We start from the raw sequence: 22,871 nt of genomic DNA, 5'->3' as shown, positions 1-22,871 counted from the left end.
GGAACTGGACTAGTGAGACCACCACAGAGGACTGGCTCGATTCTGATATTCGGTTGCTGAGCATGTCACTTTGGGGCCCATTTTGTCCAAGGAGACCTCACTTACCTCCTCTCCCATCCCCCCCTCCCCCCAAAGATGACAGTCACTAGTAAATCCAAGCAAGTGGCACAGACACTCATTACAGTGGGGCAATAGAACAAGCACTTTTCAGCAGTGTGTGTGGGTTGGTCACAGATTATCAGTGACTATCCACCAACTATGCAAGAAGACAATTGCCTATGTGTCCAGGCAACACTGTACTTATATATATTTTTTAAAAATGTTGTGATAACCCTATTCTTGAAGCTAGACTACTAGGTATTCTATCATTTGTGGCTCGTTTTCTGTCCAAAACTGTTGACAAGCCACGTTTATCACAACTTAAAAATGCTTCATTCATTCATTCATTCGGTGAAGGAGCACAGACCAATCTTTGTTCACAAACAGGCAGCGGGTATGACTGAGAGACCACAGTGTATTCTGAGCAGACCCTTTTCCTGACCACAACTATGTTTTATGGCTTGCCTCTATTTGCATTGCATCCTGAATTGTATGCTGTCTCCCTCCCCCTCTGTGTGTATGTGTGTGTGTGTGAGCTCCCTGCAAATCTGGAGTTCTGAAACTCTCAAACTCTCACTGCCTTTATTTGATGTGAAGTGCAGCTGTACATTTCAGAAATGAGTCAGTGTTTGCATTTGAAATTCCAGAGATCCCCGCAGATTTGTGTTTGATGTTGGTGATCTGAAGCAGACTGTGATTCCTTTGTAGCCCGCCTGGCGCTCAGACTCGGCTTTGCTCCCCTCGCCTTCCATTGCTCTGGTAACATGGGCTGTGTGGCTGTCCTGGTGCTCCTCACCTGCCTTGTCCTGCCTTCACCTTCACCAGCTGCTGAACCAGGGAAGAGAAGGAACGCTCGTCAGCGAGAGGAGGACTTCTTGGAAAAGGTAACTCGTTTTATTTCTTTTTCTTTTTGCCAAAAATGCCTTTGTGTACAGGAAGGGTTCCTTGTCATAGCTTCCCAAACTGCTGGCACTCATTGATTCTTCTGAGAAGCAAACGCCATCTGCTCCTCACAACAAAGTTCTAGTGGAACATGTTCCTCAATTGAGAATCAATCCTGCCCTGTGTATTGTATATTATTTACAAGCCAGAGATAACCAACCAAACAACCATCAACACGCTTCCCTTCAGTTCAATTGGAGCTTCACAATGTAAAGGATTTCCTTCCACTGGGAGGATTTAACAGTAACGAAGTGTTGGCAAAACAACTGGCAGCACAGAACCTTAAAAGTTTGTTGGGGGGAAAAAAATCACTTAAGCTTTGCAGACTGGATGTTGGTTAGTTGCAACGATGACCGCATCTTTTCAGCAAAACTCTCGAGGTTAAGCAAGTTTAGCAATCCAGCCTGTTTATTCCAAATCTTATTTGCAACTCTCAATCGACATAATATTAAATAACACTTGCATTAGTTACATTTAGCACCTTATGCTGTAAAACACTCAACACAATGAGTTAGTATGTTGAAGTGTACATAGACTGTTGTTACTCAGGCAAATGTGGCAGTAAATCATCAACCTTTCACAACCAGCAATGAGCTGTAAAATCAATTAATCTGTTGTTTACCGGATTTGCAGAAGGCAGACCTACTGGGCAGCAGATCAGGTAAATGTCCCTTAAAATAATACTATAAGATTTTCAAAGACCAGATGAACAAGCAGCCATTGTTGACAACATTGCATAGCAACAAAATGTATTAGCACAAGACAGTCTGTCCTATCTTAATCACTGCTACCTATGTTTTCTTTAAAAACACTCTTTTTTAATTATTAAACCAGCTCTTTTACTATTTCCCTTAATGTCTACTTCTCCAGGTGTGTATACTGTTTCCTTTTGAATTATTCTATTGATCCAGCCTCAATAACCACTTGTGGTAATAAATTCAGCACCCAAACAACACACAGCTGAAGAGATTCCTTTTAACTGCTCCTCTCCTTGATTCTTCTGCTCCTTAGATTATACACCCTTGTCACTGAATCTCTAACTAAACATACGTTTTCTCGATTCACTTGGTTGCTCCCTCTCTTCAGAATCTTAAATTCCTCATATCCTTGACCTCCTATTGGCCTCTCAATCTCCTCTTTCTATAGTGAAAATTGACAGCACAGTAGAAAGCCATTTAGCCTCATAATTGTCTGTTCCAGATGGAAAAGCCTCAGGTTAGCCAGCTTCTAATAATACATTAGTATTATGTATTATAATAATACCTGGATTTGATTCCTGGCAGGGCAAAATGTTGGGCAAGTTTCATTCTCCATACACATTTTTTTACCTAGCAGTAAGTAGGAACCCGGTTGTTAGTCGATTGGCGGATTGTTTTTTCAGGGGTAATAATTACTTTAAAAAAAATTGGGTCCTTCAATCCACAGTTGTTTATAGGCCACTGCTGTGCACAATTGGCTGCCGTGTTTTGCCCACAAAATATTTAGTCAATTCACTTTACAATATATTCTGTGAAGCGCTTTGAGATATCTCAAAGCCATAAAAAAGCCTATATCAAATGCAAGGATTATTATTATTATTACATGTCTAGTTTCGTGCCAGATCATACCTCAGTTTAATGTCATATAATAATGATCCTTGCATTTGATATAGCGCCTTATCACGTCTTCGAGACATGTCAAAGCACTTCCCAGAATATATTGTGGATAATATATTGTTATATAACCCTAACCCTAAGTGAATTAACTGTATATTTTGTGCACAAAAATATCTAAGGAAAGCACCTCTGACAATGCTGTTCCCTGGCCTCGGTTGTAAGCTTAGAATCCCGAAGTGGAAATTGAATCTATAACCTTCTGACCCATAATCAAAAAATTTCTACTGACTGAGCCAAGCTGACACCTTTGATAATTATCACATTGTGACATATTTTGCTCTGGAGATATCCTCGTTGAAAATGAACGTGGGGGACATTGGTAACTTTCTATTGGGACATTTCTAGGAGTAGACTCCATGTTCAAATGGTTTCTCACAAAAAATTGCTGCAGTAATTGAGCCACCCAGTGAACCAGCTGCCTCACAGATCCCAGCATTCATTCAATGTTTTATTTTTAGCTCAAATTGCCAGTCTCCATGCTTGAGAGCAAGAATGTAGTAGAGATTTTTTCAGGCCCAAATATGCTGAAGTTGATTGGAGGAAGAGTGGGGAGGAATAATAATAATCCTTGCATTTGATATAGCGCTTTTCACGTCAGGAGGACGTCCCAAAGCGCTTCACAGAATAATAATAATCTTGCATTTGGTATAGCGCTTTTCACGTCGGGAGGACGTCCCAAAGCGCTTCACAGAACACACTGTAAAGTGAATGGACTGTATATTTGTGGGCGAACGCGGCAGCCAATTGAGCACAGCAATGTCCCACAAACAGTCGTAGATTGAAAATGACCAATTTATTATTGTTTTTGGTTTTGGAGGGATTATTATTAGGCGTGTGGAGTAAAGAAACTTGCCCAAGGTTTCGCCCTGTCTGGAATTGAACTCGGGTCTCTCACTTGCAAAGCGAGTGCTCTATCTACTGAGCAAGAAGAGGGGGATAAGGAGAAATGTTTAATCGTTTCAAGATTAGTCATCTAATTTACTGTGCAGTATGTAAAACTTTAATGACAAATGAATTAAACATTGGCAACAATAATAAATTGTAGAACTCAACAAGTGCTTGAATCCCAAACCTTTGGCTGATTAGTTTCCATCTGTTACCCAGGATATAGGGGAGGGGTTCCTCGAAGCATTTTATTGAGGTAAGGTTTCTTTCTTCTTCTGCTTGTTAGCTTGGAAATGCGGATAGCGCTCGTGCCTCTAAGTCAGAAGTTGTAAGGTTCAAACTCACAGTCTAGGCTGATATTCCAGTGTAATACTGAGGAGCAATGCGTTGTTTGAGATGCTGACTTTTGTATGAGATATTAAACTGAAGTCCTACCTAGCTGCTCGGGCAATATTAAAAGTCCCATGACACTATTGAAAAAGAGAAGTTAATTTCTCCCATTGTCCTTGGCAACACTTCAGTCATTCACTTCACTGCTGTTTGTGGCACTTTTCGATTTGTACAAAATTAGCTACTCTTCCTCCCTATAAATATAGTCACTATATTTGATAACTATATATATATATATATACATAAATGCAGTTTGAGTTGATTTCAGATTATAGGAAACACACGGTCACTCCATTTTACATATATCATGTGAAGCTCTTTGAGGTGTCCTCCTGATGTGAAGTGTTATCCCAAATGAAAGGATTATTATATTTTTCTTGTATATAATATAGAAATTATTATTTTATTAATAAATATTTGTTCTGAGGAGTAGTATGGATGGTGACCACAAATAAATTCCATAAATCTTCAGATGTTGGTGTTTTCCGAAAATGTTTCTGTAGAAAAGGGTTCTTTTATTTTAAACCAAATGGTGTATTCAGTACTATTGTGGTTGATTGCAATTGCAATAAGGTAATTTGCGCTTTCTTTCCTCTGTTGCAGTACAATGGCGCATGTATGCGGAGTTTACCAGGTGTTCCTGGCAGGGAGGGGAATCCTGGAACGAATGGGATCCCAGGGACACCAGGTATTCCAGGACGGGATGGGATCAAGGGAGAGAAAGGCGAGTGTTTACGGGAGATATTGGAGGAGCCCTGGAAAATCAACTACAAACAATGTGCTTGGAATTCACTCAATTATGGCATTGATCTTGGCAAAATCGCGGTAAGTGAGGTTGCTTAAGATAGTTTAAATATCATGTATATGACAGTAATATCATTTCAAATTATTTGACCAATCCAATTTTACAGCATATATCCTTTTTTTGATTGAGTGCTTTTCACGTCTTCTAGACGTCTCAAAGTGCTTCACAGAATGTACTGTAAAGTGAATTGATTGTATATTTGTGGGCAAAACACGGCAGCCAATGCACACGGCAGTGTCCCACAAACAGTCATGGATTGAAGGGACCAATTTATTATTATTTTTCTATCAACAGATAGAATATATTTTATGAAATGGAAGTTGTGAAACATTGCTGCGCAAACTGGCTGCTGTGTTTTGACCATAAAATTACAGTATTTCCTGTTAAGCGCTTTGAGACATCTTGATGACATGATGAGGCACTCTATGAAGTTCAAGAACTATTATAAGACCGCGAAAATTGCAATATTTAACCAATTGTACGACATTCCTTTGAATCTGTTAAGAAACGTAACAATATCCAATCCAATAAGTAAAGATTGGCCAGACATGACCTCCAATGTGGCCTTTGAGAGCTATGTGAAAAAGTTTGTCAATAGGTGTAGTAAAGAGGTATTGTACGTAAACTATCTTTCTAGACTAGAGGAATTTAATCTACAGGGCGAGACAGTTATTAACATGCTCCAGTTTGGTGTAGGTTTGCTTATAACATGGGTTTACTACAGATCAGGAACGTGGTATGCTTCCTGCACGGTGCATATATATCCAGGAAGCACTGCCGATGTCATTCTATATGCCTATAGAGGAAACACAGCTAGGCATCATTTTCCCATTGCCCCTCCCTCCTCTCTGTCACACTCACTCTTTCTTTCATTCTGTCACACAGTGGAGGGTGCACTGGATATTTCAGGAGGTGCATTTCTCAGTTGTTTTAAAGTGCTAAACAGTCCACATGCACATATAGGAATGTGGTGGATCAATTCGATTGGGGCAAGGGAATATTTGTTTTATTTTCATGTATTTATCAAGTTGTATGTTGCGGTTATAAAGTTCAATTATTGTAGGTCTTTAAGCCTTATAATAGTTAATGCTGGGTACTGTACAATTGTTCATTGTGCGGAAGTGGTTTTCTGAGTTGTTTCAATACTCACAGGAGGAATCTGTAAATGCTATTTTTGTGAGACAGCCGAAGTGTGGGATTGGCCAGGAGAGTTTTGGATTGCCATTAATTCTTTTGGAGTTTCTCTTGAAATTTCCAGGAAATTTCCATTACATTTATACATTACAAAATATGTTACAGTTGTGTAAGTTATACATTTTGATCTATCATTTGTCAAAGGAAGAAATTCAAAATGTGGGAATGGTCTCTACCAAAATTATATATAAAGATTAACAGTTTGTTTGGGGATAAAAAGGTATACTCATACAAGACTTCAAACACCCCAGCATAATCTGGGAATACAAATGTACATTTATATAGCGCCTTTCATGTCAGGAGGACATTTCAAGGGACTTAACGGTCCTGGCTTGGCATCCAAGCTGAAGGTGAGATCCGAAGGGGTTTACATTATACTGTATTTTTTTNGCTTTTAAACAAAGAAGCTTATCTGAACTTTTGAATTCTCTTTTAAATTACATTTTTACATAACTTCCTTCGGTATAATGTTTTCATAATACCACATTTAATGTTTTTGCTCACATTAACTGATTTTTGTTTATTGTTTAGGTATTTTAATTATATTTCTGTTCCTTTTTCCATTCCACAAACTACAGTGTTCAGATGGAAAAGGAGTCAAATTGAGCAGACTTTTACAATAGGGAACCTTGTTACAGTGATCGATGGGAATATTTCTAAAATACTGAGAAGCTTTGGAAGCAGTTTCTGTAGCCGAGACTGCGCCCTCCAGTGGCAGAGATTCAAAACTTCAAATGCTGAAAATCTGAAATTAAAATAGAAATACTGGTTAGCGGATCAATCAGCTTCTAAAAATGAAGCAATACTTTGGGAACTATCCTTTGTCTTCTAATAAATATTAACTGCTATTTGCAAACTTGGGCCAATAATATTTTTGAGCATTGTAAACCAGGTATAATATACGCCTGTGATCCATATTGAACTCACGACTATACTGGCATGTGTTCTGAAATACATTTAAATAAGAGAAAATAATGAAGAATAATTGATTCTCGCTCCATTATGGGTTCCAGAAGCTTCACATTTGGGATATTATTGAGACTTCTCAACTAACCTGATAAGGTGCTACATCAAACCTAAAGTATTTACATACGTATTTACATCTGATTAACATCTGGTTAGGTTTAGTTTAAAATAATGGCAACTTTTCCTATATAAACCATTAAGATCCGTTTTGCATGGCATTTTTAAAGGTAATTTACCCTGAAATTAATCCAGTCATTTGAAGTCTGTTCGACATGAAAGTACAAGAAAAACGACATTATTCAGTATCTTCATCCTAGTTTGAATGTCCGGTGAATAATCTGCAAATCGTTTAGCTAAATACAGTGAACCCCATATTATCAGATATCTGGAATTTCTACCTTTCTGGCCTTGGTTTATTTGCTATCTTCTGCTTGCGGGATTCAAACATTTACAATGCCTTTTTTGGCATTGAAAAAAGCAGACACTGATAAAACCCGGTAAATATCAGTACCTGCATTGTAATTACATTTAGCTGGAAATTCCAGCTCAATGGAACAGATCTCGCCCCCTATTAGACTGGCTGTATTTTGCAAGTTGAAAACATCTGTGCTGCAAATCCTATCTAATACTGTAGCTAGGTGCAGAATAATACTTTGTTTAGGATTTGTAAATTGGCCTACAAATTCACTTCACAGAAAAACTCTGAAGTGCTTTGAGAATTTCAACTTGATAAGGCACTATATCAAATGCAAGGATATATTATGATTTAAAGCAAGCATTAATGTTGCAAGTTTGGTAGCCGATCAGTGGAAATTCTATAAATCGAGATTAAGTCAATGGTTTAGGCTGGAGCCCCACTCCTGACAACCTGAAGTAGCTGGTTTGAGGAACAGTTGAATTTACACCCCTGCACTATAAACCCAGAATCTGAACACACAATATAAAGAGTCCCAGAAATATACTGGCTATAAACACAGAATATAAATATATACGATAAACAAGTCTTTAAAACATACTGCACTATAAAGACTAAATATAAACTCTATAAACATGCTGCACCACAGTAAAAACATACTATAAAACACAATATAAACATAATATAAACTGCCCTACAAACACGCTGCACCACAGTAAAACTTGCATCTTTATAAACCATATATTCACCTAAGTTGTACATTCATCCGAGTCCCATTCAGTTTCCTATCAAAAACACTTAGATTTCTTTGCACTACTTGCATTAATCACCTAACTCGTAACGTCACTCTCCATAAAGCAGCCGTAAAGAGTAACTTTCTCATCACACATTCAGTTAATAATCAAAGAGAATTGGAAAAAGAAACAAGCAATGCATAGGGGAGACAGGAACTATTTCTGGCTTCATTGAAAGATTTATGGTTAATAAGCCAAAGCCTGACAGAAAAATGGAACATTCTGTTAAAATAAATGCAAAGAATTTTAAGAGCAATTGTAAAATAAATCCTAATCCACCTTAAATTTATGTTGAAATCCAGGTTTGTTCTGATATTGGTGCAATTTCACTGCAGTATCTGACCTGGGCAATAAAGTAAAGAAAGTACATTAAAACTTGAATAAGTCTTATCTTTATAAACTGTATAAGTCATACATTCACCCGAGTACCATTCAGTTTCCTATCAAAACCACGTAGATTTCTTTGCACTACTTGTATTAATCGCCTCCTAACTCGTAATGCCACTCCCCTAACCCCCATTACACCCGCACTTACTGGCTGCATTGAATCACGAGAAATGACGTATTAACCCGTCGACACATGCGCACTTGCATTGAATTACGGAAAACAAAGTCTTGATCTGTCAAGGTTATGGGGTGGGGAAAGGAGGCAAAAAGAGATGGGTCTTTAGGTGGGATTTGAAGGCCAGAGGGAGCAGGGTAGCAGATCACTAAGGTTGGGTGGGGTGAGACTATGCAATTATTTGAAAGTGAGGTCAGGAATCTTGAATTTGACCTGCTGGGGTATGTGGGTCAAGCTAGAATGGGGGTGATGAGCTTGATGCAGGAGAGGACATGATCTGCAGAGTTCTGGATCGTATGCAGGAGAGTGTGAAGCATGCAGCTTGGGAATCTGGCAATCAGGGCATTGGAGTAATCAAGCCTGAAGATGGAGGTGTAGATGGCAGTGTTAGCTGCCTTAGGAAAGAGGTAGTGGGAACATGGAGGGAACATACTATAGTGTTCTACTGTTGGGAGCAAAACAGTTTCAATTCCAGCTGTACAAATGCAACTTAAGACTGTACTCATGTTTGGTGTTGGTTATGTATGCGGGGGGCAGGAAGGGGATATTTGATAAAAACAGACACCTAAAACAAAACCGCTGAGTGACATTAATGGTGCTCCGCTGCTGTCAAGCTCTCTGGGCTGCTACCCTGCGTGAGGGGCGCTACATAAATGCAGTATCGTAAGTGTGAAAAAAATGCCCAAAATATACCCATGCAAGACCTTTCCAATGAGGTGTAATAAGGTATAATATATTTATTGCAAAAGGGATTAAGGGATATGGGGATAAGGCAGGGTCAGGTTATTAGCTGGAGTTAGATTAGAAGATCAGCCATGATTGAATGGCGGGTCAGGCTCGAAGGGCCGAATGGCCTACTCCTGCATGTTATGTTACTTATAATAAGGTTTATTCATAGCTCTACGTCAATTGGTTAGACAGACACACGGACAAACATTTTGTCTTTATTAGTATTTTGTTATTTATTAGTTTACTTAGCAGTAAGTAGAAACCCAGTTGTTAGTCATTTGACGGATCGCTTTTCCGGGGATATCCTTCAAAAAAACAAAACAATAATAATTTGGTCACTCAATCCACGACTATTTGTAGGACACTGCTGCGTTTTGCCCACAAATATACAATCATTTCACTTTACAGTATATTCTGTGAAGCGCTTTGAGACATCTTGAAGACGTGATAAGGTGCTATATTAAATCTAAGGATTATTATTTTTTATATATAAGTGCTTTTATATGACTCTGACTTCTGGCTTTGGGGTGTCGTCAATTGCAAGCTTGTGGTCAATAGTTTCAGTTCTTCTTGAGTTGCCCGTATTTTACTCAATATAAACGGGATGGGATAATGGTTTTGTCATTCCAACTCAACAAACTCCGACTAGTCACTGGGAGATTGGGTATAAATACCAGCTCCGTAACAAGTGCTGAAGAGTGCTTCTTTATGGGGATGGCAATCAATATTTCCTTGATTTCCAGTTATTCTCATGATTGACTTCCACCAGATAAGTGAGCTTTCCATTCAATGAAGAGCCACATTGACTCTTTGTTTAATTGTTAGTTGCAGTTACTGGAAAGCATTGATCAACACATACTTTAAAACAAGTCCAAACTTACAAAATACAAAAATTGCATTATATTTCAGAAAAGACTGTTTTCCTAAACTGTTGATTTGCGGTAAATTGTAAACAACTAATGATGAAATTTAGACTGTTGCACTGACAACACATTAAGTTTTTTTTTGAGTGACTTGAGTGAGTCCCGAACCAACGTGAAAGGCGCTCTATAAATGCAATCATGTTGTTATTGATGTTGTTGTTTGCCCTGTTTGGATTGGATTGGAAATTGATAAAAGAAAATGTTCTTTATCAGATTTAATTTTAGCACATGCAATAGATATTTATTGTAATTTATCCCTTGCTTCAGGAATGTACATTCACCAAGACGCGTACAGACAGTGCTCTCCGAGTACTTTTCACGGGTTCACTTCGCCTAAAATGTAAAAGTGCTTGCTGCCAGCGCTGGTACTTCACATTTAATGGAGCAGAGTGCCATGGTCCACTGCCCATTGAAGCAATCATCTACCTTGATCAAGGAAGCCCAGAATTCAACTCCACCATTAATATCCATCGCACATCTTCAGGTTTGTATGAAAACACATGTAAAAATGTGTTAAAACAGGGTTGGGGGAAAGAGAAGAGGGTAACGACTCCCCCAATAGATAAATGTAGTCCATAGTATCGTAATGAGCCATGTAGTCCATTAAGGGCTAGGCTAACTCATTGATCTCTGCTAAGAAAGGGTGGAAATAAAGAAAATCACGATCTAAAGTCCCCTATTCGTAATGTCTATGTGTGTAGAAATCAGAAGAATAATAAAAAGTTTGCCGGGATTCTCCCTCAATTCCTTCCCTTATTCCTGGTTGAATAAACCGCTGACTCGGCTCACAAAGTGAGTGGCACCTACGCAAGGTACCATAGACTTGCCACATTTGGGAGCACAGGAATCACCATCTTTAGGAGACAGAAATAGAAAATTGGAGGGGAAAATGTATAAGATTACAATTTGCTATTTCAAGTACAATAGTATGAAAAAAAAATCCTGCACAGAGGATTAAAACTATTGCCCAAAACTGACCTTGTGAAATAATGAGATTAGGATTATCATTGAAACAGCAGATTAATAGCAATAAACTGAAAAAAACAAGTACCTATAATTCTGCTACGTATGTACAATGCAATGAGTCCCACGCTGATATCTACCATAAGGAAAGGTTCTTTCTATACAGCCCTGTTGAAAAATAATCAAAGTTACATGTTTGTACCAATCTTTAACACTTTTTTTTAACTTTTTACCAGTGGAAGGTCTCTGTGAAGGAATCACTGCTGGACTGGTGGACGTTTCTGTCTGGGTTGGTACGTGTTCAGATGGGTACCCACAAGGAGATGCTTCAACTGGCTGGAACTCGGTGTCGCGACTTATCATCGAGGAGCTGCCAAAATAGCTTTGATGTTGCACGGAAAACTGTTCCAAGGCTCTTTCATTAATATTATAACGCAAAACTAACACACTTAAGTTTAAGGCTTTTTGTCTAACAATGCTTAACAAAATATGATGTCTATTTACAAGATTTTTCAAACTTGTACTTTTGCAAAATTGAAAACAGCATGTTGAGGAGTAATATGCATGGATAGCTTGCAAATAGCCTTTTCTTAGAATAGTTATCCTATGTGTGTTGTAAGACCGGTTTCTACAACTATTCCAGTTTTGAGATATTTGTTCAATAGAAATTTGATTTAAAAAAAAGTAAAAAAACATGTGCTATAGGTTGTGCTGATATTTGTGTTCATAGATTTCTTCCTTCCACTTATATTCAGCATGGGGAAGGTCCACCCGCCAACAGAACTACAACTTATTCCTCTTAACAGTGAATATATACATGCAACTTGTTGTTGCTGTTGTATTGGTGATAGTCCATACACAGGTAAAAGTCAGGGAAAATCTCGAGCATATCAGAAATGTTGAATCTCCATCTGGCACTACTGTAATTAAATGCTCCAAATGCTACCCCACATGCAATCAATAGTGCCTGAGGTAACAAAGTCAAATCCTTCACTTTTGTGATCAGAAACTTAAGTCAGACATCCTTAAAACTTTATTCAGATCTGCAACCAGGAAAAAGTCTCAGGAATACAATATTTAGCTTCAGTTGCATCACAATGTCCCATAGGCTTGAGAATTGATCCAGTCTAAACAAACTTCTCCAAGTCAACCATGATTATCTTTATTTACACTTTATATCATTTAATTTCCATCAACTTTGCATAATGTTACAAAATATATTTAAAATACTTTATTACAAAAGATCCCTGCAACAACATAGCAGGCTGATAGTTTTATTATTATTATTCGTTGTAACTATTGCTTGCAAAATGTTAATTGCTTGTGTTTTATACAGACTCTTGAAAATTAAATGATTTAAATTAAAACTTTAAAAACTATCTTACATAGTACTTTAACTTCAAACTTGTAAGTCATGTCATAGCCTGCAACCACTGCAGATTTACAAAACAGAAATAAATTAAGAGCAGTAATCAAAATATCACTAATTTGAAGAGCTGGAGACCTAAAATAGATCTGTTGCAGAGGTGCTTATATGAGAACAAGTTGATTTCCTCACACCTTGTACATCATACCTTAGTGATTCAACTTCTCACAACAGTCCAATGAATTATGATTGTTGGAAACCAGATAAGAAACGAGATATATTCTCATATACCACAAACGTAATGCAACACGCAGGAGTCACTCTAAGCACATTAGGAATGATTCCTTTGTAAAATCCATGAGCCCCTTCGTTCCTGAAAAAAAAGTTTTGTTTCAGTAGATTGAACAATAAAATTGTACTTACAGGTAGTTATTTTGGTTCCTGGATCAAAATGAAGGTGAAATAAAACAAGATTTAGCCGCCAGGTAGCTCCCTGTGCAGTTTATCGTTGAAGACCGTCTATATGGGCTGGAAACCATCATTTGTTCACGATGGAAACACATCGCAAAGCCCTTCACAGGATTCACTGTGAAGTGCAGCAGCTGGATTTTGAAGGTGAACATGAGAGCTAATTTTCACAAGCAATGTCCCACAAACAGCCATGAAGTAAATGACCAATTTACTTTACAATTTACAATTTCTGCCAGACACCAGAAAACTCTGTTGTCTTGGATTTTTCCACCTGAATAGGTGGTTGGTACTGCAGTTTAACATCTCATTTAAGGTCAGCACCTCCAATAATGCAGTGTTCCCCCAGCACCCTATTGGGATATCAACTTACATAGACCACAAGTTTAAAGCCCCGATGTGAGGCATGAATGCCTCGGATGTGAGCATACTTCTGAGGGAGAAGTCAGAACTGATCCAGGGTGATACTTACATAGAATATACAGCACAGAAACAGGCCATTTGGCCCAACTGGTCATGCCGGCATTTATGTTCCACATGAAACTCCTCCTGCTCTTTCTCAACCAAGCCTATCAGCATAACCTTCTACTCCTTTCTCCCTTGGGTACTTAAATGCATCTATTCTACTAGCCTCAACTACTCCTTGTGGTAGCAAGTTCCACATTCCCACCACTCTCTGGGTAAAGAAGTTTCTTCTGACTTCCCTATTTGATTTATTGGTGACTATTTTATATTTATGGCCCCTGGTTTTGGTCTCCCGCACAAGTGGAAACATCTTAAATTAATTAGATGAAGGAAAAAAAAAGCTGATATGATTAATACTCTGTACTCATCAGCAGTATCTGCTTGGTAATAGAAGCTGCAATGAATCAATATTAAATATTTAAATGCGTTTCGCATGCAATGTCTGGGCCCAACTTGCAATAACAACTCTTGTTAGTAACCAGAAGTGGATCACATTGGAGTGGATTTCCATGGATCACTGTGATTTACAACTCCTATTACAAACCAAAACATTCTTTCCCCGGAAACAAACCCCAATGTATTTATAGTCCATTAACTGACTGAAACATCTCAAAATGCTTTGTGCTTCTCTCGATCAGATACATTAACACAAAACAATTGTTATGGAGGTAAATCGTGGCAGTTAATCTGTGTCAAATAACAGGTTAGGCCTGTTTTTGTATTTGGCATTTTATCTAGCTGTTAGCAAATTAAAACATTCGTATGTGTTTCACCAGTTCATAAGCTCACCTCCATGTTCTTCGTAAGACATCCATTACTCCTGAGTATTGGTTATGTTGGTCCTGAAGGCGAGCCCGTATTACTTGATATGGATATGTTGCTGACACAGCAAATATTTTGGACAATGCTGCCATAGCTATGTATTCAAAGGGATTCTGGAGTAGAGAAAAGATTAATTAAACATGGACTTAATTAAAAATATAGGAATATTAGTAGTCAAACAACCATGTATCTACTGAAATATCATTCATTTGTGACCAGTCCAAGTACATAGCCTATTGAGCTCTCTTTAGAAAGATCTTGGCTGTCTCCTCTGATTTGATAACTGTCTATTTAACTATTTTGTACTGAGCCAAAAAAAATCAGGTCATTTATCTATACAAGGAACAAGAAAGGAGCATATTCAATACCACATCCCCCCATTTTAACTTAGCCTTCCCTTTAGCGAGTCAATGTCTTGCAGAATACCCATACCCAGCAGCATCAGTTTACAGTCTCATAACTGAGCTCTAAGGACCAGTTAAAAACAACTTGTTTCCATTAGAAAACAACAACAAGATTACATATGTATAGCGCCTTTCACGTTAGGAGGACGTCCCAAGGCGCTGGACAGAGTACAGCATTTCAGACATGAGCTGGGGTCGGGGGGGCGCGGGGGAAGGGAAGGGGGGGTGGCTGATGGGATGGTCGAAGAGGAGGGTCTTGTTGCAGGACTTGAAGGAGGCTAAGGAGGGGGCAAATTAAATAAATTAAATAATAAATTAAGTGGGGACATAATTCAGGACTGGAATATGTTGACATTAATAACGTAAACTTACTCTTACTGTATTGTTCCAAATATAAGGCAACATGTTTTCCCCCAATTAAGTTTCATAATTGCTACTCATCTTATATTCACAGGTTAACCAAAACCTGAGAAATATTTCAAAAAACCATCCAGTTGCACTCATGGGCGAGAATTGCATTCAAGGATACTGAAGATGTCATTTTCCCACACATGTGAATGAATCATATCCCTATTACCAAACTAAATTATTAGTAATGATCATGATTTAAGCATAGACAGGGAAAATTGTACAAGGTAAAAGTTAAATGTCCTTTTTCAATCTTTGCTCTATATTCTTAATTCTAAACTAACTCAGGTTTGAACGTTTAATGAGAAGGCTAGATTCAAGTGCAAAATCTTTCAGATCAATTACATAACCCCTCTCAAAATGCAGTTTCAGCTACATCTATTAGTAAAACATTTCTAAACTATTGGGAAAGATGGAACAAAAAAGTAATCCCTCATTAACATCAGGTCACCACTGTGCAAGGGGTGCATTTTGTACAGGTTTGGATGTGGTCTTTTTATGTCATGTGGTATATCTTGAGGTTTTTGCAGATCATCAGAGATGAGCAGCATGGGCATGCACCCAAAAACGTCACAAAATACGCAACATACATCAGGAATGGGAAAAACGACGAGTACGCTATTTCAAGCACTGATCACAAAGTTCTACACTCCCCCTCCCACCCATTAGAAATCATCTTACTGGTAATTCTGAATTGTTGCAAATTTAGTTCAATTAAATAGCACACAATGACTATATTTATCAATGGTGTGATATTACTGGTGATAACAAATACATTACAGGTTGTAATTCTTAAGTGTTGTATTACTATATGAAACATCAAGGCAGAGAAAAAAGAGAATCTATCTGGGTTGTTGGTCAATAGTTATCTTGATTCATATGAACACAAAATAAGTGCTTTGCAATCTGAATGAACATTTATTTATCTGAATGAACAATTATTGATGCAGGATTCATTGCTAGAAAAGGCCTGGGGACCCTTGAGTGTGCGTTGAGGTACTGCTGTCATCAGCAGTGTCTGGAGTTCTGCAGAATTGTTTGCCCCTCCAAGTCTGACCAATGAACCTGGCATGGCTAGTCTGTCATCACCAATGCTTTGGAGTACTGTACCCGCTTACGACATTCTGCTACCATTCACATCACGCCAGCCCAGTTCCAAGGAGATCTCACTGACCACCTATCTCATTCACAGTATGATTGTAAGAATAATGCCTACCAGCTTGGTATCTGTTGGCAGTTTCTGGTAGTTATTGTATTCCCTCTTCAGCTCCTCATAAGCCATGAAATGAAGAGCCCCATGTGATGTACCAAAGAGACCTGGTAGAAATCCCTATAAACAGAAATCAGGGCCATTTTACAATTTGTTAAAGCACATTTTAAGGGGAACTAGGTGCAAAATGGGGGGGGGCAGTTTTTTCACCTGTGATCTGAGTTTACTTGGTTCATGCAGGTACAAACTTGCTCCTTGTTTGACAGTCTTGCTCAGAGAGCACACACGGATGCTGATATGGTCAATGGAATGTGACACAGAGGGGATACATATAAAGTCAACAAACCAGATTTGTCTTGTTTTTCTTAGAGGGAAAACTAAAAAAAAGCTAATTGTTTTTCCATCACTAGTGTAACTGATAGGGTAATTTTTAAAACATTACCTCACCTTATAGAGTCCACGGATACCTTCATTCTGGTATATTTTCAAAAGGCAATGAAACATGCCTTTATACCGTCTCTTTGATGGGTCAACACCTGCATCATACTGCAGGACTAGCCGTGTCTTTGTCACCCAAATTGGGTTTGTGAGACAAAGCGTCACTGCACCTATAAAATATAGGTACATTTGAGAAATTAATTTACGCTTAAAGTAGAAGTTATTTCTATGTATACATTACTTTTTTTTATATTTACTCTGATTATATAAAAATGTAGGTGGTATATTATGTTAAATAGAATATTTAATACATCAGCTGATAGGAATAAAGAATGAAGTAAACTGCAACTGAGTAACATAACAACAATCAGTTATATTATCATACTCACAAATATTAATGAACTAATAAACTTACAAAGACATGAGGTCAGTTCTAATTATCTACCGGCACTTAAATTTAAGATTCATTTCTGAAACTACTCACCTGCTTCAGCGGCTGAGACAAGGTGCTGAGCAGCACTAAGTTGCGTCTGTCGACCATCCTGCTTGTAGGCTTTAATGGCAGTGTAACTGAAAACAAGCACATCTACATTTAATAACTAAACAGTAATCTCAAAAATAAGGAATATTAGGAATAATTTTGTGCCAAATGTTTGGATCATCATTATAATCTGAAATGCTTTGGCAATTAATTTCCCCCCTAAAAATCTGGATATCAAGTATTAATGCTACTGGCATGTTCTATGTGATATTGGAAATATTTTTAAAAAGGTACAAGAGTATATTTATTTACATTTACCTCTTAAAAAGGATACTGTAGCTATTCATAACGCAGCATGAATTACTAATTCGTCCTTTCTTTTGAACATTTTCTGAAACCTTTGGACACTATTTAAAGATATTAAGAGGACAGAAATTCCACTTAAGAACATTTAATCTTAACAATTAAGATCATGCATGATTGTCTAAAGTAAAGACTTCATTTGAAAGGCTTGTTTGTGGTTCTTAATAGGAAACCGGTTTCCAAATTAAGTTTGATATTCTTTAATTCTTTTCTTCTCTTCCAAAATCCCCCCACCTCCTCCACTCACACATTTCCTGGTTTAAAAACCCATCTAAAGATGATTATGCTTTTAACCACCTCCCCTCCCATCTCAGGTTCCCATTTAGTTTTTGTAAAGCACTTTCAGACATTCTCCCTACATGAAAGTCACTAATATGTTCCAATTATTGTCACTGTTTTGTAAAAGCAGATACAAAGAATACAGCGAGGCAGATCCCAATAATTTGAAGGCTATGCTTGTATGTTGATCTCTACTCTTAATGATCTTGTCTACCTTATTCAGCCGACCTCCAAAAGGAAGTCAGTAATGCATTTAAAGAGGAATTAAAAATAAATACAACTTGTCCTTCATAGCAACTTTCAATTTGGAAAGCTTCTCAAAGCATTTTACAGAGGGGGCAAAATAGAAATGAGATGGCTAAATGTGCATTCAAAGAGAAGGTTGAAGATAAGTTTTCAAAACAGAGAGGGAGAGAGTGATATGTATTGATTTAGGGAAAGTTCCAGAGATCACGAGGACATGAAACAGGCCTGAATTGGCAGAGCAGGTGAGAGGGGAAGAATTAGGATCACAAAATACAGTAGGATCAGGCAAGGAATGGAAGCATTTCAAGGTGAAAACAAGGATCTTTACATCAATCTGCTGGATAATAGAGAGCCAGTGAAGCAAGGAAAGAATACTTTCTGTGGCGTTCTGGGTGATATGAAGCTTGTGGAGGGTTGAGCTGGCGAGCAAGGATTTGCGTAAGTCAAGTCTGGAGATGACAAAAGGGTGTTTTGGTTGTACTGGGGGTGAGGTAGGGACAGAGATGGGTCATTTTGCAGAAATGGTGGGAAGGAGATTTGGTCAAAGATCAGGTGAAAGCCACAAAGGAAGTGAGGGTTGAATAAAATGATGAGATTCAGCAATGGCTCTGTGGGTTGGAGTGAGCACCTGGGGACGTTGATATGGTCAGTCCCAGAGGTGAACAGGCACTGGCAGGAGTCAAACAGCAAGGCTTTAGTTTTGTTGACATTAAGTTGGTGGGGCTCATTCGGGGCTTGATCTTTTACAGGATAATCTGTCAAACAGCAATTGAATTGTTCTGGATAAAAGTCTAAGAATATTTTTTAAGTACACACTCCAACATGGATTTCGGGAATTTCTATTTTAAATTCAATTTGGGTTATTTTACTTACAAGAAAAAATACAATCCCCAAGACAATCCTGCACCCCAAATATTAGGGGTGACTCCTTGGTAAAGTCCTCTAATTCCTTCTTGCCTCCAAATGCTCCTGAAGCAGTGTACAATTCCATTGTATGTTGGTCTCATGGACAACCCATCGCTCACTGCATAAAAGTTAAAACAAATATTAGTGTTTAATAATTACTAAACATTTTTAATTTGAGAACTTTTTAATTTGGTCCAGTCTATTTATAACTCCTACAATTATAACCCCATAATTAATAGGGTCACTAAATTGTCTTCAGATTTCATTCTCAATTTCCTTTTACTGTTTGGCAGTCTATAATATACACCCAGTGATGGCACAGATCCTTTGCTATTCCTCAGCTCAATCAAAAGGGATTCTAATTGAAGCAAAAAGGATTTAGATCATACTCTTCTAGCAAAGTAGCCCATCCAAGGATGGGCAATACGGATGAGGGCTTACCTGAGAAAAGCATTTTTAGGAGGGAGCTTCGGTGGCAAACATAACTATGTGAATGAGTCTCTCTCCCATTTCAATCAATGCGTTTTTACCTTTCTCTTCCTCATTTTCTGTCTATAATAATATAATAATCTTTGCATTTAATATAGCGCTTTTCACATCTTCTGGACGTCTCAAAGCGCTTGACAGAATATACTGTAAAGTGAATTGACTGTATATTTGTGGGCGAAACGCAGCAGCCAATTCCGCACAGCAATGTCCCACAAACAGTCATGGATTGATTGCACTCACAGCTCTCCGTGAGCCACTACCCTACGTGAAAGGTGCTATATAAATGCAAGTTCTGTCTGACTCTGTCTATCTGTCTTTCTCATTGATCAGTCCTTCTCCAAGAGTATTTTTCTCTCTCTTGGACATTGTCTATCATACTCACTTGCTCTTTCCCAATCTCTTTTTTTCTGTCATCCTTCTCTTTCACATTCAGTCACTTAATACTCTGTAGTTTCCATTTTCTAAATTATGGAGCAGCTCAAATGCAGCTAGGTCACTACTACATATAATACTGGAATGATCCAAACAAACACTGTACCTGTATTAAAATAATAACTTGCCATTATATAGAACTTTTCATGAATGATTAAATCTCAAAGCACTTCATCTAGACATGGGGATCACCAAGCAATTGGATAAAGAGGGAGTTTAGGAGATTGACCAGGTATTACCAGGCCCTTCACTCCCAGCTATCACCAGGCTCCCTCCACCCAGCTATCACCAGGCCCATCACAACAGATTATCCAAGATGACGTGTTTGACAATGAAATATCAGAATCAAGACGGCCTCTGTGGTACTCCAGGACCCTGCTATTGAAAGACCAGCCAGTAGGACTTGGAAGGGCAAACTGATCACTGGGAGCAAGGATTCTTCCCACTCAGCTCCTGTTAATCCAAAATGGCAAAGCCCTAACAGATAGCATAGTCCAAGCTGTACAGGCAGTGGGAAGCTTGTCAGATAGTGCCCCTAATAGCCAGCTGTGCAGGTTTAGAGGATTAACCTCCAGCAATAGTGCAACCACCCTCTGAGGTTCCCAAACGTAGGCTCTCGCCAACCTGTGCCAAACTATCTGGGATTAGGTAAACAGGGTGCATCCGCCTGGGGAGACTACACATTCCATTCCAGACACCGGGAAATTTCCATGTGTAATAATTATAATAATCCTTTGCTATAGCACCTTATCACATTATCAAGAAGTCTCAAAGCACTTCACAGGATATAATGTAAAACTTAGTCAGTGTATATTTTGATGGCGAATGCAACCTACTAAACCTTTACAAACCCTTCTCGTTTGGCAGGCACTGGGTGGCAACAAGTTCCCAGCTCTAACTGCCCCATTCTCGACAGCTAGTCTTTAGTCTTTCTTCCCCCACACTCCAACATGGACCCCTTTGCCTCGCCCACTTCTTTGCCTCCTTCAATGCCCGTCTCAAGATCATCCTCTTCAAAAGTGCCTTTGGTCATCCTCCAATTGCCCCTAATCTCCACCCCTGTTGATTTCGAATTCAAGATCCTCATCCTCATCCTCACCTACAAGGCCATTCACGGCCTCGCTCCCTCCTACCTCTCCGACCTACTATCCCCCTACCTACCTGCCCGTACCCTCCGTTCCTCTGGCTCCGGTCTGCTCCACATCCCCCGCCCCAACCGCCCTACCATCAGTGGTCGGGCCTTCAGCCTCTCAGCCCTTAGGCTCTGGAACTCTATCCCCCAGTGCCTTCGCCGCCTCCTCCCTTTCCTCCTTCAAGGCCGGTCTCAAAACCTTTCTCTTTGACTGTGCCTTCAGCTCCCCTCTCGACTCTCTTCCCCCTCCTCGCTCCCTCCCTTCCCTCACCTCACCCTGACCATTTCCCCCCAATGCTCGGGTCCCGACCCAACTGTCCAGCGCCTTGGGACGTCCTCCCGACGTGAAAGGCGCTCTATAAATGCAATCATGTTGTTGTTGTTGTTGAAACTCAGCAGCCAGTCGCGCACAGCAGTGTCCCACAAACAGTCCTGGATTGAAGTGACCAATCTTTTAAAAAAAGGAAATATTACCCCGGGAACAGCCATCCACCGGTCCACTAACAACCGGGTTCCTATTTTACTGCGAGGTAAACAAGAGGCGTGTGTGGAGTCGGGAAAGTTGCCCAACATGTCGCTGTGCCGGGAATTGAACCCGGGTCTCTCGCTTGCCAGGCGACTGCTCCAACCGGAGCCACAGGAGTCCTCCCGACCTGAACGGCGCTGTGTGAATGTAACCTGTTGCTGTTTTGGGGCCTACGAACACACGCACGTCCCTTCCGAGACAAGAGGCGACTCTGCTACCAACCGCACCGCGCCGCGCCGCGCCGACACACGTGCAGGTGACACACGCGGACCTGTGTCTGGTGTCGATGCCCTGTGACAGACCCCAACACCCCGTCTAACCAGAACACCGAGCCCCGCGGCTTTACCTGCGAACCTGATCTTGACCAGGTCCAGTGGGTGCAGGACCAAGGTGGCCGCCACTCCGCCGCTCACTCCGGCCACCAGGTTCTCGTACCTGACCAGGCGGTAGAACCTCGTCACGTCCACCAGCCGAAAGGACGGCCGTTCGGGGCCGGCCTGGGCGTCCCCGGGAGACATGCTTTCTGTCAGCCGCTCAAGCCGTGGATTCAAACAGGGCTGTGCATGGGGTGGGCCGCGGCCGCCCTCTCATTCAAGCGCTGTGGGTCTGCGACACACACACCAACTGCCACGCTCGCTCCCCTCCACCGCGCGCGTCGGCGGCGGTTGGCGTGCTGTGCGCAGGCGCAGACCCCACACATTTGACAGTGCCCCCCCCCCTCCTTCCTCCCTCACCCCCGCCGCCGCGCGTCACGGCAAAGTCACGTGCGTAGCCTGAAGGCAACCGAATACTAGCCCAACAAATAGCCCAATATGAGCGCGTCGGCGAAACCAATGGGTAGCAGCGTAGTGGCCGATTTAGGTTTTTGTGCTTCTGAAACTGTGTAAGTAAAGGTCTTCAAGAAAGGGACGAAAATAAGTCTTGCAGGTTTGAAAATATATATATTTTTTAAAAAAAATAGGTAACAAAAGCCGTAACCTTTCACGCGCAGTTCAACAAAATCACGCCCAATTGGGCGTGAACCCCGCCCAATTGGGCGTGAACCCCGCCCAACCCGGCGACACCGCCCGGCGTTTCCCTTCAGGGCAACCAACATCAGGAGCACGTGTGTACA

At 39.9% G+C, this 22,871-nt stretch overlaps 2 protein-coding genes across 2 annotated transcripts; one reads left to right on the top strand and one right to left on the bottom strand.

Moving 5' to 3' along the window:
• Positions 1-635: 635 nt before the first annotated feature.
• Positions 636-12,437, top strand: cthrc1a (collagen triple helix repeat containing 1a). The gene is made up of 4 exons (XM_007903213.2): positions 636-983; positions 4,575-4,796; positions 10,627-10,843; positions 11,559-12,437. Exons 1-4 carry the CDS (start codon positions 864-866, stop codon positions 11,702-11,704), a joined length of 705 nt encoding a protein of 234 aa, XP_007901404.1. The 5' UTR covers positions 636-863; the 3' UTR covers positions 11,705-12,437.
• A 25-nt stretch (positions 12,438-12,462) lies between these two features.
• On the bottom strand, positions 12,463-22,405 carry LOC103184948 (mitochondrial folate transporter/carrier). The gene is made up of 7 exons (XM_007903214.2): positions 22,104-22,405; positions 19,146-19,296; positions 17,388-17,473; positions 16,913-17,073; positions 16,472-16,585; positions 14,411-14,556; positions 12,463-13,061 (listed from the first exon to the last, which is right to left on the bottom strand). The coding sequence occupies exons 1-7, from the start codon at positions 22,273-22,275 to the stop codon at positions 12,932-12,934; spliced, it is 960 nt and encodes a 319-aa protein (XP_007901405.1). The 5' UTR covers positions 22,276-22,405; the 3' UTR covers positions 12,463-12,931.
• Positions 22,406-22,871: the final 466 nt, after the last annotated feature.

Source organism: Callorhinchus milii, unplaced genomic scaffold (assembly GCF_018977255.1).
Source record: "Callorhinchus milii isolate IMCB2004 unplaced genomic scaffold, IMCB_Cmil_1.0 Scaffold2, whole genome shotgun sequence".
Classification (NCBI taxonomy): Eukaryota; Metazoa; Chordata; class Chondrichthyes; order Chimaeriformes; family Callorhinchidae; genus Callorhinchus; species Callorhinchus milii.
The sequence above is the reverse complement of the archived record's forward strand: the minus strand, read 5'-3'. Positions and strand labels throughout refer to the sequence as shown.

What these genes read in the sequence shown, in the direction of transcription:
- LOC103184948 (XM_007903214.2), bottom strand. Translation starts at nt 22,275, where the DNA reads ATGTCTCCCGGGGACGCCCAGGCCGGCCCCGAACGGCCGTCCTTTCGG. An exon ending in GGTCAAGATCAGGTTCGCAG is followed by an intron (nt 19,297 to 22,103) that starts GTAAAGCCGCGG and finishes ACTTTTATGCAG; the next exon opens with TGAGCGATGGGTTGTCCATG. An exon ending in TGCCAACAGATACCAAGCTG is followed by an intron (nt 14,557 to 16,471) that starts GTAGGCATTATT and finishes TCTCTACTCCAG; the next exon opens with AATCCCTTTGAATACATAGC.
- cthrc1a (XM_007903213.2), top strand. Translation starts at nt 864, where the DNA reads ATGGGCTGTGTGGCTGTCCTGGTGCTCCTCACCTGCCTTGTCCTGCCT. An exon ending in TTGATCTTGGCAAAATCGCG is followed by an intron (nt 4,797 to 10,626) that starts GTAAGTGAGGTT and finishes CCCTTGCTTCAG; the next exon opens with GAATGTACATTCACCAAGAC. An exon ending in TATCCATCGCACATCTTCAG is followed by an intron (nt 10,844 to 11,558) that starts GTTTGTATGAAA and finishes ACTTTTTACCAG; the next exon opens with TGGAAGGTCTCTGTGAAGGA.